We start from the raw sequence: 17067 nt of genomic DNA, 5'->3' as shown, positions 1-17067 counted from the left end.
AGAGAGAGAGAGAGTGAGAAGGGGGGGAAAAGAGATGGGGGGAAGGAGACAAAAAACTTATGAATGTCTAAATCAAATCTTTTTGAGAAATCAACAAAATGTTTAAACAAGTATATCATATTTGTTCACAATACAAATTATGAACACATTATGAAAAATACACATTATACAAATAGTACGAGGATTCATATAAGAGTAGTTGATTCATTGTCGAGTTTTTGAATCAGCTTAAAAAAGCTTAGATCGCAAAACGATTAATTTAGACAAATTTGTCCTTTTTAAAAATACAATACTATCTGTTTCTTTCATCTGTTCTTATCTGATTATAAGGTTCTTTCATCTGTTTCAACTCATACAGTATTGATGTCACAATTTAAGAAAGAATAGATTCATTTTGTCAGTGTTTTCAGTTGACATATTAATTATTTGATCATATTATTAATTATACATGATTTCTAGTAGAAGTAGTTATTTACTGGGAAACTATTTTTAATTCGTTTTCACTTATCAATCGAAAAAGAACATGTAGATCTTTTTTTTAGAAGGATCTTGGAGTCGCATCTGTTTTACTTACCGAACGTGATTATTTTTCAGCACTCTATTTTTCTAATTGCAATTTATTATAGATTTATTATAGATTTAATAATTCTTTTTCGCAAAGATTTAAATAAAATAATTTCAATTTTTGGAGAAAAATTTTTTTAATAATAGTCCTTTTTTTATATCGATGAAAGGTCTATGATCGGGTTGAATAACATCTGTAGTTATGAAATTGGCCAATCAGCTGTTTCTCGGAAAAATAGAACGACTGTGATTGGCCAGTTTCATGAACTCGATTAAGAGTGTTATGTAAATGTAATCTATAGTATAATCTATTTTTCATGAGTTATATTAACATGTTATAAAAATAAATCATTTATACTTATTAAGATTTGTTATTTAAAGCTTCAATTTATAGAATCGATATTCGTATTTCTAAAAAGAATATCTGTGTTGTATTTTACTTTCTATTTTATGTAAAATTTCATATTCATCACATTAAACAGAAAAGCAAAGTTTTAATGTTAAAAAGCAAAGTTAATGATCTATGATTAGAGAATATTTTAAATCTTTAACCATATAAACATACTGAAACATTTCGTTGTCTAAGTACATAATAGCTAAAAGTTTCTTTTCCGTGATGTCAATTAATGTAATTCCGCTAAGTATTCCGTAAGTATAAGAGATTGGAATATATTTCTATCTTTTCTTGTGATATAATGAAACTGTAGCAATTCCTTCATCACTGATACTCATAATCAGTATAAATCCTTAAAGTAGATATTGCAAATTTGTGAATTAGAAAATTGTTAGCTTAATAATTTTTAATAAATAGTTCTCGCACTTAAATTTGGCGGGATTTAAAGATCCTCGCGCATGCTCACAGACGAGAAGCGAAAAAGTAAACAAGCCCGCGTCTTTTGTCTTCGTTTCTCAATAAGTCATTCGTTTTTCAATTTTCGTTTTCATTCTATCAATTCTTCTAACCGATATATCATAATAGGTTATCAGTCCATTGAACACATGCTTGATAGATGAAGTGCAACGAATGTAACATAAAAGCACATGGTGAGTTAGTCATCAGAAAGATAGATATTTATCGTTATTCCGAATTCACGGTGGAATGGAAAGTATTTCGCAATTTTTTTTTTTTATTTGAATGATATGATTGATGAAATATCAATGCAAAATGTCATAAAGTGATAATGGAAAGAAGTATGGAAATTCTCGCCGTGTGCGACTTCCGAAATACAGCGGAATCGAAAGATCAGAAGCGGATCGAGAAGCAATATCAGATGTTTTATATTCCTGCACTAGACTGCGTTAGAATTCTCTTTCTTGCTTTCGCTAAATTTCAAGCATACAACTATCTTATTTTAAGTTTCAAAAGTGTATACTAGTTCAGTCACAGAAAAAAGACCTTATATTTTTGTGTTGCTTGAAATTCTGAAAAAACTTTTGCACTTAAAATGAGATAAATATATATTCTGACGTTGAAGAGAGAGAAAGCAAAGATGCAAAAAGTGCAAACAATATGCGAATAGAGAATCCGAAAAAACATTGATATTGTTTACTGTGGAATTCGAGCAAATACAATTATCGTTATTCGAATGATATATTAAAATTAAAGAAATCTATCAAAAAACGGATACTATGAGCACTGTTAGTGCTTGATATTGCTTCCTGATGTGAAGAAAAGTCAAATAAAAATTTATTTAATGACAAAGACATTTTTTTTTTAATTTACATGTTTAAACTTAGCATTATGACATCTCTGTTCACAAAACAGAAAATTCAAAATTTCCTTTCCTTATATAATTTACAACTATCTATTGAGACTATCAATTGAAATTAGTTAAAACTGAATTGGTTTAGCCGTTGCTGAAATATGAAAATGTTAGAACTACTTATCTCATGTAAATGTATACATATATACATATGTATAATTAATTATATTAATTATATCTCGCTGCGATTCTACGCTAATTTCGTGAATTTAATGCGAGACACTACTATGTCTTATGACGCTTAACTTTTGATGCTTAATAACATATTTCAAGAAGAGATAAATTTGTATTGAATATTTATGACTAGGATTATGATTATGACTAGGACGGCGATTTTTCTTTGAATATAAGCTTTATATTGATTGTAAAAATTTCAAATTTTCAAAAATAGTAAATATTTAAATAAATATAACATTTTCAAAAAATTTCAAAAACGCACAATTGTCCTTTATTTTGATTTATGCTATATTTTCAAAAATTCATCAAAATGGATAGGAGAAGTTATTTACAAGCCTCTTTGTTAGTTTTTTTTTTAAGAATTTTTTGCTCAATAATGACAAGTGTCATTCGTAACTTTTTCTAAATCTTAATCTTTTTTTTTTAATATTTCATACATACACATAAGTATATGAACAAACAATTCATTCATGACATTCGATTTCTCCAAGTTGAGTTATTCGTCAAAAACCGAAAATGTAATTTGTAAACATATATGCATATAACATTTTCAAGCAGGTTTAAATAAAAATATCTTTAAACATGAATATAAAATAGGTATCTGCGGATGTATTTTTGGGTGTTTGTGCTGCATGATATTTAAACGACTCACCGAGTAGGAATTGATTTCGTCATACATGATTACCCAGTGGCGGGTGTCACGATGGCCCCCGAAAGACAAACACGTGGAGTACGGAATCATAGTGGCGAGAAAGAGAAAGGAGGGGTGAGAAGGGGAGGAAAGGAAGAGAGAAAGAGAGAGAAAGAGAAAGAGAGAGGGTAAGGACTGCTTTCACCGCTGTTGCTGCGGTGATGATAAGCGTCGATGGTCGGGATCGTAACGTTGAACTTCTCTGGTAATCTCGCTAGCAACGACGACAGTGACGCTGACAGCAGTAGCGATAGTAGCGGCGTCAACAGAGACGACAATGATGATGCTGATGACGACGACAACGGTAACAATGTCTACCATGAACGGCGCTCGCACCGGACTAGGGAGAAGAATTTATGAAAGAAAACAACGATGGGACGCGACACCGGCGACAGCGGGCGGCCACGAGACCTCAACGCAACCAGAAAATCGCGACCCCTCATTGGCCGTAGCGCGTACAATTGTTATACAGCCGCTTGATGGTCGACGCGCGCAAACGCGTTCTGAAGATCAATGAGAGTTGATGCCGAAGACGCGCGGCGAATATGGCGTGGCGCGTCCAGAACAATTTCATATTTGAACAAACAGGAATAAACGAAAATTAAATGATTATGAGAATGCATTTGTTACTCGCTAACGTCGATTGACAAGAAAATCGAATTTAATTTTAACAAAAAATATAAAAATTTTTAAATTAATAATATATAAATATATGATAGTAATGTAAATTTTATTTTAAACAAACGGTATTCAGAAATATTTGATATATTTATTTATAATTACTGATGTATATAATTACTGACTACTAGCAAAATTTTAATAATCAGAAATTTCAAAGTACTTTTCGGTAGACAGGTTCTATATAATAAATAATTTTGCGCTGATTAGATTATACTTTTAGATTTAGAGGAATAGTTCCGTCTCAACAAAGTAAATTTCTAACAATTGCAAAGTAAACTTAAATGTGGCCAATATTGGCGAATTTAACAATTACACAAACAGATAATATAATCTATCCGATCGAAGTTATATACGTAAAGGAAACAATTATAAATTTCAAGTAGAATGATATTAATGACATCTCTATGTTGTACATACATACGCTTACAATATTTAATAAGAAAATCATTAATTGTTAAAATAATTGTTAATCATTATTAATCATATAAATAACTATTTTTGACCAGTGTAAAATATTCGTGCACTTTAAAAAGTTATAAATTTATATCTAAAACTGTATCTATACTTGATGAAGTTTTTCAAACATCATATCTATTCTATAACATAGCCATATGACATAGATGAGCTTTTAGTCTATTTTTTAAAATGTTCACATTATGTTAAAATTAAAATATAATAAAAATATGTATGTACCATATAAGCTAAGTAGCAAGTAGATATTTATCGACAATTGACGTCAAATATCATCACACGTAAATACCATTTCAACGTCAGAATAACGATAAATGACGTTAGCTTATTAATTGGGTATTGTATAAATTATAACGAATTTGATTGGATGCACTTAGTGCGCATTGATGCATGTTAAAGCCGTCGTATACAAATTGATGTAAAAATATGTTTAATATAAATTACAGATATAAAAACAGAAACATAAAATCCTCAATGTATTTTATTATACTGTTAAGTAAAATCTGTATTTTATAATTCTAAATATTTGCATTTTAGTTTTATTTATTTTAGTCATATAATTTCAGTTGCGTTCAATTTGGATGCTCAAGCTATAAATGCTCATAATCATCATTCATTAAACATAAAACAAGGAGAGAAGCACTGATAGCGTTCAAATTGGAGACTTGTTGACACTTCTTTAGAAGGCCTTTACTCAAAATTAGTCTCTTTTCTGCCTTAATTCTGAGCTTCTTTAAAAATAATTGTTTTATACAATCCTGAAAGCGATACCATCGATTATATATATTATAATTATAATGCAATTTTTTCTGTATTTTGATGATAAAAATATGAATTTATAGTTCACACTTATTTTAAGTGGTGTCTCCATAATCTTTCCCTGCTGTGATTTTCGATCCCGAAACTCTTAAGCAAGCAGATTTGTTCGCGTCGCATGCTCTAACATGTTCTTAGTTCCTCCAACCATAGCTCCTACTCAAACGTGCTTGTTATAGAGACGTTAGAGTGAATAGGAACTATAGTAGGAACATATAGGAATATGTGACCCAACAAATATAGCGTTTGTTTAACCGCCCCCCTTCCCTCCCCCACTTTCCAACAAACGAACGAAACAGCGAGAGAATGCACTACAAAGAATTTTCTCGACGTCTCGTACGCATTGTTTGGGAGAAAGTAGAGGAAAGTAGAGGGGGCTAAGACGCTATTGTGTTCTAACCTGACGCGCATTACTGATTGGGACCCAGACTGCTGGTGTGCGAGCGATTTTCCCCCTCTACTCGTTCTGTCCTTCTTCCCTTCAACGTTCTGTCCTTCTTGCCTTTGTCAAAAGCGAGTAGAGAGGGAAATCGCTGACGTCAATGGCGTCACTGACTAAATCCGAACTGCTAGCATAGCGCGTCTTTGTGGTTGTTCGCTGTTGCCTGCCGACGCGGTATGACGCTACCTTGCTTAACCTACAAAAAGATTCGCTGAAAGAGAACGAAACGGAAGAGAAAATTAAGTGATGGTGAAAATTGTGAATATAAACTGAGAATAATATTTGTATGTGTCTTTTCACATCGAAAGCGAATTTTTCTTGATAATTATAACTACGTATTAATATATTACGTAGCAGTATTATCTTACTGTGAACATTTTATCTACCATTGTTATAAGCACGATGGGAGGTGGAGACTTGGTAAGTGTGTGTTATAATTAAGTGTTATAATTAAAAAATTAATTATAAAATGATACAAAGCGTGAAATTTGCCATATTTTCTAATATACATGTAAATTTTCATAGAATTTGAAAAAGTCATGGCATCCATCTACCATGAAGAACATTGAGAAAGTAAGGAAGGCAGAACAGCAAAATGATCAAGAGAATAAGCGGATAGCAGAGTTGAAAAAGGAAATTGAAATGGAGAAAGATTTGGAAGACATAAAAAAATATGCTATAGAACAAGGTGTAATAGAGAAAAAGGATGATATGAAATTAGACTGGATGTATAAAGGGCCAAATCAAATGGTTAACAGAGAGGAGTATTTGTTAGGAAGACCAGTTGACAAGGCTTTTGAGCAAATGCAACAGGCAGAAAAAGATTCAGAGATAAATAGAATGCCAAAAAATCATGTTGAATATGGTAAGTTTATACATATTTATACAATAGAGGATAATCTATGTTAAAAGGAAATTTTTTTTTATACGGAGCTCTATTTTTAAAAAAATTTATTTGGAAAATTTATTAGATACACATAGAATTGAATATTTAGTTTTTAGATGTATTTATGAGATTCTCTTATTTTCTTAGAGAAAATAGAGAATAAACTTGAAAATTTTAAAACTTTATTCCTAAGTATTTCTTTAATTTACTCAGAATTCCACATATTAGTTTCTAAAATTTTCTTGCGACATATACCTGAGAACTCCTAAGTAAAGCACAAGTGAATTGGCTAATTTTGCTTATTTGCTTTTTCTACTATTATTGATCGATGCCTTTCCTGTTTTACTGCCTTACATTTATGAGTGTGTTTCTGATTTAAAGGACAGTCGCCTAAAATACCATGTGTTGATATGCTATGACTCTTTATAATAGGTGGGAAAAATACAGAGATTTAGAAAAAAGAAAGGATTATATCCTTTATATTCTGAGAAAAAATTTCACTGAAATTAATCAACATTTTGGAATACTTAAACGAAATTTCATGATTTCAGAAAAATTTTAGTTTAATTTCAGCGATTTTTAGCTGAAAATTCATTTTCAGCAAAATTGCAGAGAAATTTCTGCAAAATTTTAAAGATTTCAGCGATTTTTTAGTATGTTGAAAAATTCAGTGAAATTTCAGTAAATTTTCAGTAATTTCGTTGAAATGTCCCTGAATGTGGAATAATTTCGAAACTTTTACCGAAGTAATAAAGAAAATATGGTCACCGTAATACTAGAAATTAAATTATATTGATATATGTTGTCAAGGTCACAATCCTGTGACCTTCAATAGATTTTCCGTCGCTTATTATTCGTTAAAAAGTTATTAACAAAAAATTTTTAAATTATCGTGTTATTTTTGCTACATGCAATTTGGAACTACTTCTCCTGTTGTCTCCCTTTTGTAATGACTTCCTACGCGAGCAAGGTTTATCTTACACTCCCCTTTCCCCTCCGCCTAGTAGCGTACGATTTTTCATGAGAAACGACGGAGGATGCTAAAAATTGCCTAACGCAAGTAAAAATAAGTATCGTTCGAAAGGTCTCGATAAATAGAGCAAAGGTACAATGGGTAGAAAGTGTGTCCTTCACGAATTTATAAATCATAAAAGTTTAGGGAGAGAGAGAGTTAGTCAATACATATAGACTATATGTATAAAAAATAAAAGTAAAAATAAAAATAAATAAAATGAAGTTGGATTTTCGTCAGAGCTTTCAAGTATCACACAGAGGTTGCAAAAAGATCTGATAACTTTTTATTTACAAAAGAGCCTCTTATGACCCATAACTGAAGGACGCACTTAACAAATTTTCAATGGCCTTTGTGCCCATTGAAAACTTTCATCGAGACCTTTTGAATGACATCTGTTTTGACTTGCAATGTGTTAGAAAATTTTCTATAGAAATTTTTGACATCTTCTTTTGTTAATAATTAAGTCGCTTTATATGAAAAATCAAACGCTCCTAAACAGATGTATCGGATGGATTTTGCTTTATCCCATTTTAATATAAAAAAATATAAATTATATAGCAGAGTATATATGTAGAATATACAATCAAATATATATACTTTATATTAAAAAATTATATTCTATGTATAAGGATTGTTTTGTTAATAACTTTTTAACGAATAACAAGCAACGATTAAAACTTGTTGGAGGTCACTCAGGATGATCTTGACCAATATATATATATCAAGATTAAGATCATTGGACTGAGTCCTCTGTACTACACAATTACATCTCATCCTATAATATAATGTTTCAAAATTTTCAAGTTAAAATAGCAAGAAAGTTTCTAAAAATTAAATTATAAAATTTGCCATTTTTCATTATTGAATATTGAGATATTTTCTGTGTATGTGCGTACACCACTTGTATATACATAGATCTGTTAGATGTTTATATTTTATATAAATATTTAATACTTACTGAGATATATCTTTTATTTATTAGAATGCATTCCACCATCACTGCGATTTTTCTCTGGTAACGAACAAGTCGATTTGGCTAGAAAAATACAAGAAGATCCTTTATATTCCATAAAGCAGAAAGAAATGGAAACTAGGAATCAACTTTTGAAAAATCCTGTTAAATTAAAACAACTTAAGGATTTGGTAAGTGAATGCTGATATATTTATTATATTTTATTTATTTATGTATATTCTATATTTTCTATATTCTATATTTATGTATATTTTTATATTTTATTTTTTATGTATAATTATTATTATTATGTGTATAATTTATAGCTCGAGCAATCATCCAAAAATAAAAATGAAAAGAAGAAAAAGAGGTTGAAACAGAGTGATAGTAGCGAAGATGAGGCTAAGTTGGATGTTTTATTAGCCACTAAGTATAAACAATTGAAAGATATCAGTGAAAAATATTTGCTAAAATCGATGAAGAAAATAAAACATAAGCGAACGAAAAAGTCAAAGAAGCATCATTCTGACAGCGAAACAGATAGCAGCAATGATGATACTTCTATTAAAAAAAGACGACACAAACAAAGAAAGCAAAAGAAAAGTAAAAGTGATAGTGATGACAATACTGATAGTAAGAACATCACTAAACGTGAGACGGAATATGATAGGAAATATTCGAGAAACGATACAAGATTAGATGATACCAAGAAACAAGATAGAAAAAGAAAATTGAGTGAAGATAGAAACTCAAAGTACGAAAGAAGTCAAAAGCATGGAGAAGAAGATAATAAGAACAAACGACAACGATATGACAGCAAACAAAGAGATGACTCAAGAAATAAATACAATGATAAAAGAAAATACTCAATGGAGAAAGAAACAACAGTGAGTGAGAAAGCTTTTAATTTTTAATGATGCGGTATAAATTTTATGAATAAGCTAATTAAAATAGTTTAAAACATATTAAAATATATTCTTTTTTTTACATTATTTTAAGAAAAGAAGAAATATGATTTTTTAATACAAATTTGATGAAAATTAAAACATCTTATTTGTAATAATCTAGAGCAAAATTTTTGATTTAAATATATTCTATTTTATAGATATCTAATAGCGGAAGAACATCAGCCATTAAATCTACCTCTAATACCGATCACGTTAAATTTAAGGATAGAAAGGAAGAAAAGTATAAGCCGAAAACAAGACCAAGTCTTACTGAAGAGGAAAAGGAACAGCGGCGAAAAGAGATGATGGCAAACGCAGTGTGGCGTGATAAAGAAAGAGAGAAAAACGTGAAAATGTATCGTGAACAAGAGAAGAAAGAAGAACAAAATATTACATTGAATAATAAGGATTTTATCAGGTATTATTAAATATATTTCGCATGTAATAAATATTTCAAATGTACATCTTTGTATATATATATATTTTTAATGAATTAAAATTAATTAAAAATGAATGCTTGTTGCAGAAAACAATTAGTCATCGCAACAGAAATGGGTACCGTCGCGTCTAGGATCAAAGCTAACTTTAACAATATACAACGTTCCGGACGAGCAATGGAAACAAATTTCGCTAAAAGATGATTTTAACTCCAATTATACATATATTTTGTACAGTTACATAGTACTAACAAGTTTTTATGTAAAAATTCGACATAAATGTAAAAATATATTTAATTAAAATATATTATTTTTTATTATTACATTATCTGTGTATTATTATTATTATTATTATTATATCTGAAGGAATAGGAGCTTTGCATTAAATCTTCGTCGGAATATTATATCGTCGCTTTATATAAACATGATTTTATATATAAATATATATATACACAGCGAGATATATTACACGCATGTACAATATTTTTTTACTAATATTAAATGATTTCTCAAGTCTAATTTTGATCTGATTTGTCTCGTAATTGTGTTACGTAATTTTACACATTTCTCGAGGCGATTCAAGGACATCACTGGGATCCACAATAGTTGTCACGCAACCACCAGTAAGGACATTGTTGACTATGGCTCTAGCAAGATATCCCGCGGTCATTGAATAGTGCGCAGAGAAGAATGACAATTTGTCATCGACATTTGATAAATTGTGATCCTGTGAACATATAATACATGTAAAAGTTTTTTAGAAGCTTATCTTTACAATATCATGTTATATTACCTTACAGTACATAATAAAACTATCTTCCACGAGCTGATTCAGATCTAGTTGTTTCTGAAAACTTAATTCTGGATTTCGAAGTAGAATAGTTGATATAATACTTAAAAGCTGTAATCATACAATTAAAATAAGTTATTATTTCTCTTTGTACCTATATAATGTAAATTCGGCAATAATCTTAGATCTTTTAATGTTTTTGTTTTACATGATATATGTATGTATTAAAAAATAAAAATTATAAAACAAAAATATACAAAAAATGAAAAATAAAATAAAAAATTAAAAAAACAAAAAATAAAAAAAATAAAAAAGGAGCTACAAACTTTCTACGTCCACGTCGTTAGCTCTGGGTAACGCTAAAGGAAAGTTCTGAATCTATACGTTTATATTCATTTATTGTTAATATTATGCTTAGAGCATGAATATAAACGTATAGCGCAAAATATACTATTTTTGAGAAAATAAACATTTTTTTTTATATTTGATTGTATGTTCCTTGCCGAGAAAGCTTTTATACCTCTGCATAAATTTTGAAATTTTGTGCCATGTGTTATTTATATTTAAAAAATATTATATAAATATTATATAAATATTATATATAAAAAAATTTTTGAGAAAAAAACACTATTTTAATAAAAAAATCCCAGCAATCTAAAATTAATATAATGCTGCTTAATTGTGTTCTATTTTCAACATGTTTCGTATATAGAAGTAGTAAAAAGCAAAAAAAAAAGATATAAAAATTGATTACTTCAACTATGATCTGACGATATTCTGGTAATTGTATGTGATGCAACAAGGATTCTACGAGTAGGGCAAATGTAAGTTCAGAACGAGTCATGCTGGATAATGTGGTTTGTTGAGGAAGTTCCCGTCCGTTCACTACGATACCACCAGGACAGCGCATCAAGACTTCCCATACTTGATTGTAGAAGTGTGCCGGCACTCTACACAAGCAACCTTCGATTTTTCGACGACCGAGCACTGTTAGGCTATCGGCAATAGATAGATATATTAATCAATATTGAATATATTCAAATATAATGGCTAATTTTATTATAATCATACTTTTCTTCGTGAGCCCATTCTTTTACTGTCAATACTTTAATAAGAAATTGTCGGACTTCATAAGGACTATAATTCTCAATCGGCTTGGTATTTTTCACAAACATTTGCAAGTAAAGTTTCATCGCTTCCAGGACCCACCTAAACATTCAAATATTGATTAAGTATTTTCATATAGTAACAATTAAAAAGTATAGTTTAAAAACTATATTCTACCCGATGCGTATTTTTAATATGCCTTTGAACATCTCTGGATTAGTGCCGATAAGTCTACCGCAATATAATAAGATCTCTTGTTGGAGCACAGCCTGTACTACATTATGTGGCTGTATTGTGGAATACATTACTGATTGTATTTCCGTCGGCGTCATAGGTTTATCAAATACCGTTTCTTTCTGTCCAATCACTCCCACCGCGATCTAACCATTAATAATATACTTTAGAGTTAAAATTCAAATTTAGAATCTATATTTATTTTAATACCTGTTTTCCTTTGACTAATACACCCGTAATAAAAGGACTGATACTGTCTACTGTGTGATGTAATAGACTGCTACAATAACGTACAGCCATCCAGAACCTTAAAGATCCAGCTTGTTGATACAATGATCTCAAATTGTCACGAACTGAAAAATCAAAAAATATACAGTTATATATCTAAAATGATAAATGAAAGGTGAAGTTTACAAAAAAAGAGAAGAAGAAAAATACCTGTCACTCCATTGATTTCATAATTAATTCCTTCTCGTTTTATCAGAATACCATACAATTGGCATTTGGCGTACAAGCCAATGCTATTACGAAGTTCGTTTAATATGTTACCAAGAGATTCATTTAACATATACTGGAAACATAAAATATCGATTATCAATTGCTTTCAATCGATTAGAAATTTAAGTTTTTTTAACATGATTTCATACAGAATAATCCTTAAAGCTTTCAGAATAAGCTATGGCCTTTGGAACATCCGTGAGACTTTGATAACCAATATAATCGTGTTGCAATTGTTTAAACTGTGTCAAGTCCAGATCTGTTTCCATACTATTTACGAAGTCCAAGTGCTCTGTATATATAATTAACATGAATGTTATTGTGAACATCATGTATAATGGTGCATGAAAGAGTAGCCCAATCTTAAAAGAAGTGATTCGATTTTATCTTTTTTTTATCAATTTTTTTGTCTTTATTTTAATCAAAAGATAAAAATTATTATTAATTATACAATATTTATTACATCTTAATATTATGAAAAAATGTTCATCAATATTAAAAAATGCATCATTTGAAAAATTACGCTAAATTTTGATATAAAACATAATAATATTAAAATAAAATAATATAAAATAATATTAAAATAATAATATTAAAATCTTATATGAAATATTACCGATGCAAGAAGATGAAATCAAATTTTGCAGCCGGCCGATGCGTACTTTTGTCTTATCACAATAGCCTTTCTTCAACATTGCAAAGAGGTCTAACATCTTTTTAAATTGTGGATCTCTAAACAAATTTTTGTTAAAATAAGTTAATTCTTGCAATCTATTCATAAATGTAAACTTACCGCATGTGCTCTTCTCGTATCAAAAGACATACAGTGGGTCGACCAGAAAGACGCCAGTACTTGCCCACAAATTGCAATTCCGTTTTGATATCATCGATCAGTAGAGCCATGTCTCTGTACAAATAAAACTCAGAGACTTCGAAGATCAGAGGGTAACACAGTACTGTCATACCACAGACTCTGTACACCTATATATGAGAAAGAATTCGTCTGCTTTATTATTTTATATATTACATGATAAATATATACATACACAAGCTTTCTATCTTTTTTTAAGGAAAAAATATAAAATCTCACATACTTTGCTTGTACCTAAAGAACCTATAGGCCGCGCTGGTCGCCCCTGAAGATTCAACTTCTTATTCACTCCTAATTTTTGATAAACCTTCACTAGCTGAGTGGATGACAGAATCTGAACGGGCTCGACTTCATGCGGCGTTTGTGTCTGAATGCCATAAGTAGCCATCATGGCTTGCAATCGCATAGATTCTGCGATCAGAACTATTTGTACTACTAAGTCGGTATGAGTGCCCTGGCATAAATATAACAGTTCATAAATTACATGCAGCATGAAGATATTTAATCATATAAATAAAAATAGCAGCCATTTTTTGAAATTTTAACTAGCGTATATATAATGTGTAAATTCGTGTAAATTCGTGATAAGTTTAAAAAGCCTATGAAGTAAATAATAAATTGCAAATGAAAAATACGTGTTAGATTTTCTACATTACATGCTAAGATTATAATACATTGCATAACTTCATAAATAAAATCATTAAAAGTAAAAAATAAATGCATGTTGTTACATACACTATACTATCATATTAGCAGGCATACACTTTATATTACTTACAATAGTAGGCTTTGCCTGTGTAAATAAAAAAAGAAAATATAAATAAATTATTAATTTTTATTATTATTTATTAATTTTTAATTATGAGTTACAAAAATTAATTAAATTTAAAACAATTAAATATCTTTCTAAATTATTGTGAGACAGTACACACAATTTATATTAAAAAGTTAACATAATGTATCGCTTAATTTTAGGACAAAGATCTAGTGAAATAAATTTATATATTTGGGTCTAGTAAGATAATATATATTTTTGGGGGATTTGATACGATTATTCAAATCAAGCAAAGTAATAGATTAATACATGTATTTATTTAAAATATAGAATTTATATATATTTGAAATATAATTTTTTTCTTTTTTACCTGGAAAGCAGAATATCTTCCTGCTCGCCTCGGACGATTATATGATGGAAGATATCGACGAACAGGATCTAATTCGTTGATGTGCAGAAGACCAGCAGTGAGTAGCTGCGCAATTACAAACATAGCTTGATTCCATAAATATATTGGCGTAACATCGTCCATAAATTTAGGACCTCTCCCTTCATCACTGGGTAGCCGATAAGCACTGCACGGCTCGTTCCTTTCAGTTTCCAAATTTTCCACAGGTACATAATAGCACATAGGAACGATCGGATCTATACCAGGCAAAACAAATTTTATTTATGTGACTCCTAATTATATGTATAATCGAAGATTTAAGACATTATTTGTGTTATAGGCATTACTTAAATAAACTAGAGATATTATTTAAATATTCAAGAACCTCCATTCAAATCCTTTTGTACTCTTGCTTTCAATAAATTTTGATATTCTTCCACTTGTTCCTGTAGACTCTTGAATACACCATCTATTATCATAAAGATGTAAAACAATGGCCATTCGCATTCGATATTGTCGAAATCCTGTTGAAATAAGTCAGTTACTGTATTACAAGTCATAGTTCTTATCTGATGACAAATGTTATAAATTTTAGGACCTTGATCTCTCCAGATTTGTAATATCGTCGCTGTTTATCCTCCAATACAGTTTTATAACCGTCTCTTCCGAAACGTTTAAAACCGTAATTACCTTTTAGCCTGCGGACAATGCTCGCTTTTGTTTCATTGTATAATACTTCTTCATGAGTTGCAAAGGCAGGAAAGGATATTGTTGGTAGCAAAGCCGCGTCTACACTCTAGAAATTACATATCTCTTATCAAAATTGTTTCGAGTATTTTACACAATTGAGATTGCTTACTTTCGAACTGGATTCTCTTGGAAGCATTGTTTCGAAAATACTACGATTACGATTGTGAGCATCAATATCAACGTATATCACAGACCAAGATGCACCTTTTTCACCAAATAAATTACAGCCGTTAATTGCCTCTAATGCGCTCTTGGCGATTCCAATGGAGCTGGCGTGAATTTCAGGTGTTCCATCGTTATATCGACTTCCACGTTCCCACATACCGTAATCTGGTGTACGGTACGCTCTTTCGACATAATATACCAGATTTTGTACAAAAGCTACTTCGTCTTGTGTATATATAATTTGTAGCCCAGAGGAAATCATTTGCACTAAGAATATTAAGTAAAGAGATACGATGTCTATCTATATTGAACAAAATAAATACTTGCAATAATTAAGAAGATATTTTCAATTGTTATACAATAATACTAAAAACACCTACTACTAATTATGTCCTATTTTACTTTATTATAATATGTTTATAAATGAATATAAATTATTATACATATTTCCTGTATCAGAAATTATTAGAACTTCACAGAAATTTGTAATATTATTATTGCTTACTTGTAAATGATGGTAATCAATATCCTTGTAGATTTCATCGCCAGTATCCAAATGAAACTTGCAGTGTAAAGCATAACGGTCGCATTGATTTTTCTTAAAAAGTTCTATTCTGGAAGACTGTTTTATCCAACACTCCAAGATACCCCGCATGCATTTTATTGTGGACTGTCCCAGCTCATATGATTTTCCACGATCATCATCTATACGTCTATATGCTTGATACAAACTCCATATGGCAGCTGCGCAATATATACTTTCGCGTACACTGCCAACCTTCCGATCGCTTGAAATCTGTGGGAATAAGCCAGTTATGCAGCTCTGATAGCGCAGTAATTGTCTCTTAACGATTCCATAATATATGTCCAATTGTTTAACAGTGTCCTCATAATTAGATATCTTGAGAAACATTTCAGCGTCAATATCTATCACGCTGCCTTGTCGTATATTTCTGATCTGCGTAATTCTGCAACATAAGAAAAAATAAACTTTATTAAAAATCTTTTGCATCAACCATTTCTTTTAATATAATAAATCTCACAGACCTCTTCGTAGCATTCAACGGTGTTGAAGTAGCCATTTTATTCAAAATGTGTACAAGCTATTTTTGATTTAATACACCTACAAACAAGTTCTTATGTGTATATAGATATATTTCGAAATTTATTGCAGTACTACAAATCTATAGTTATGCTATAGATTCTCAGTATTATCAATATATTTGAGAATTCATTTTATTATCAACAGTTATTATTTATGCATTCTATGTCATATCTCAATAAAATAATTAGAATATCATATTTCATGTGTAACACCTGAATAATCAACAGTTCATTCTTCTTGTCAAATTCAGCTTGATATCCTTCAATCCTTCAGTCCTTGAGTTCTCTTTTGATTAAAAACCGGCCTTTTTTATTGAAGCAAAAAATACATAACACGAGATGACCTTCGAGGGGTCGCAAAATCAGCTGTGATGCTGTGATCAGCTGATGTAGCCACATGCTAGGCTGCGTTCAGAAGCCGCTCAGATAGCATTTAAGTCCGATATACATTAAAGTCCCTCTAATCTAGATAAAGGAGATCATACGCACAAAAATTTTAGTCGTAATCATAAGGCATAAACAAATCGGCCAATCACAATCGAG

At 30.2% G+C, this 17067-nt stretch overlaps 3 protein-coding genes across 3 annotated transcripts; 2 read left to right on the top strand and 1 right to left on the bottom strand.

Moving 5' to 3' along the window:
* Positions 1–3207: 3207 nt before the first annotated feature.
* Positions 3208–3555, top strand: LOC105624120 (pheromone-processing carboxypeptidase KEX1-like). The gene is made up of 2 exons (XM_012205479.1): positions 3208–3323; positions 3414–3555. The coding sequence occupies exons 1-2, from the start codon at positions 3208–3210 to the stop codon at positions 3553–3555; spliced, it is 258 nt and encodes an 85-aa protein (XP_012060869.1).
* Positions 3556–6007: 2452 nt separating this feature from the next.
* Positions 6008–10046, top strand: LOC105624119 (pre-mRNA-splicing factor CWC25 homolog). The gene is made up of 6 exons (XM_012205478.1): positions 6008–6025; positions 6131–6470; positions 8489–8649; positions 8785–9345; positions 9564–9823; positions 9932–10046. The coding sequence occupies exons 1-6, from the start codon at positions 6008–6010 to the stop codon at positions 10044–10046; spliced, it is 1455 nt and encodes a 484-aa protein (XP_012060868.1).
* Positions 10047–10241: 195 nt separating this feature from the next.
* LOC105624118 (probable phosphorylase b kinase regulatory subunit beta) lies at positions 10242–16502 on the bottom strand. The gene is made up of 18 exons (XM_012205477.1): positions 16468–16502; positions 15926–16388; positions 15365–15721; positions 15104–15301; positions 14891–15029; positions 14488–14762; positions 14121–14135; positions 13566–13796; positions 13265–13452; positions 13088–13203; positions 12621–12763; positions 12412–12544; positions 12184–12326; positions 11917–12119; positions 11704–11841; positions 11387–11627; positions 10636–10743; positions 10242–10569 (listed from the first exon to the last, which is right to left on the bottom strand). The coding sequence occupies exons 1-18, from the start codon at positions 16500–16502 to the stop codon at positions 10390–10392; spliced, it is 3306 nt and encodes a 1101-aa protein (XP_012060867.1). The 3' UTR covers positions 10242–10389.
* Positions 16503–17067: the final 565 nt, after the last annotated feature.

The sequence above is a fragment of the Atta cephalotes genome (genome assembly GCF_000143395.1).
Source record: "Atta cephalotes unplaced genomic scaffold scaffold00073, whole genome shotgun sequence".
NCBI classification, from domain to species: domain Eukaryota; kingdom Metazoa; phylum Arthropoda; class Insecta; order Hymenoptera; family Formicidae; genus Atta; species Atta cephalotes.
This window is presented reverse-complemented; position numbering and strand designations above follow the sequence as displayed.

What these genes read in the sequence shown, in the direction of transcription:
- LOC105624120 (XM_012205479.1), top strand. Translation starts at nt 3,208, where the DNA reads ATGGCCCCCGAAAGACAAACACGTGGAGTACGGAATCATAGTGGCGAG. An exon ending in GAGAAAGAGAAAGAGAGAGG is followed by an intron (nt 3,324 to 3,413) that starts GTAAGGACTGCT and finishes TAATCTCGCTAG; the next exon opens with CAACGACGACAGTGACGCTG.
- LOC105624119 (XM_012205478.1), top strand. An exon ending in CAATGGAGAAAGAAACAACA is followed by an intron (nt 9,346 to 9,563) that starts GTGAGTGAGAAA and finishes TCTATTTTATAG; the next exon opens with ATATCTAATAGCGGAAGAAC. An exon ending in AATAATAAGGATTTTATCAG is followed by an intron (nt 9,824 to 9,931) that starts GTATTATTAAAT and finishes TGCTTGTTGCAG; the next exon opens with AAAACAATTAGTCATCGCAA.
- LOC105624118 (XM_012205477.1), bottom strand. Translation starts at nt 16,502, where the DNA reads ATGGCTACTTCAACACCGTTGAATGCTACGAAGAG. An exon ending in CAAGAGAATCCAGTTCGAAA is followed by an intron (nt 15,302 to 15,364) that starts GTAAGCAATCTC and finishes TGTAATTTCTAG; the next exon opens with AGTGTAGACGCGGCTTTGCT. An exon ending in ACAAATCTGGAGAGATCAAG is followed by an intron (nt 15,030 to 15,103) that starts GTCCTAAAATTT and finishes TTATTTCAACAG; the next exon opens with GATTTCGACAATATCGAATG.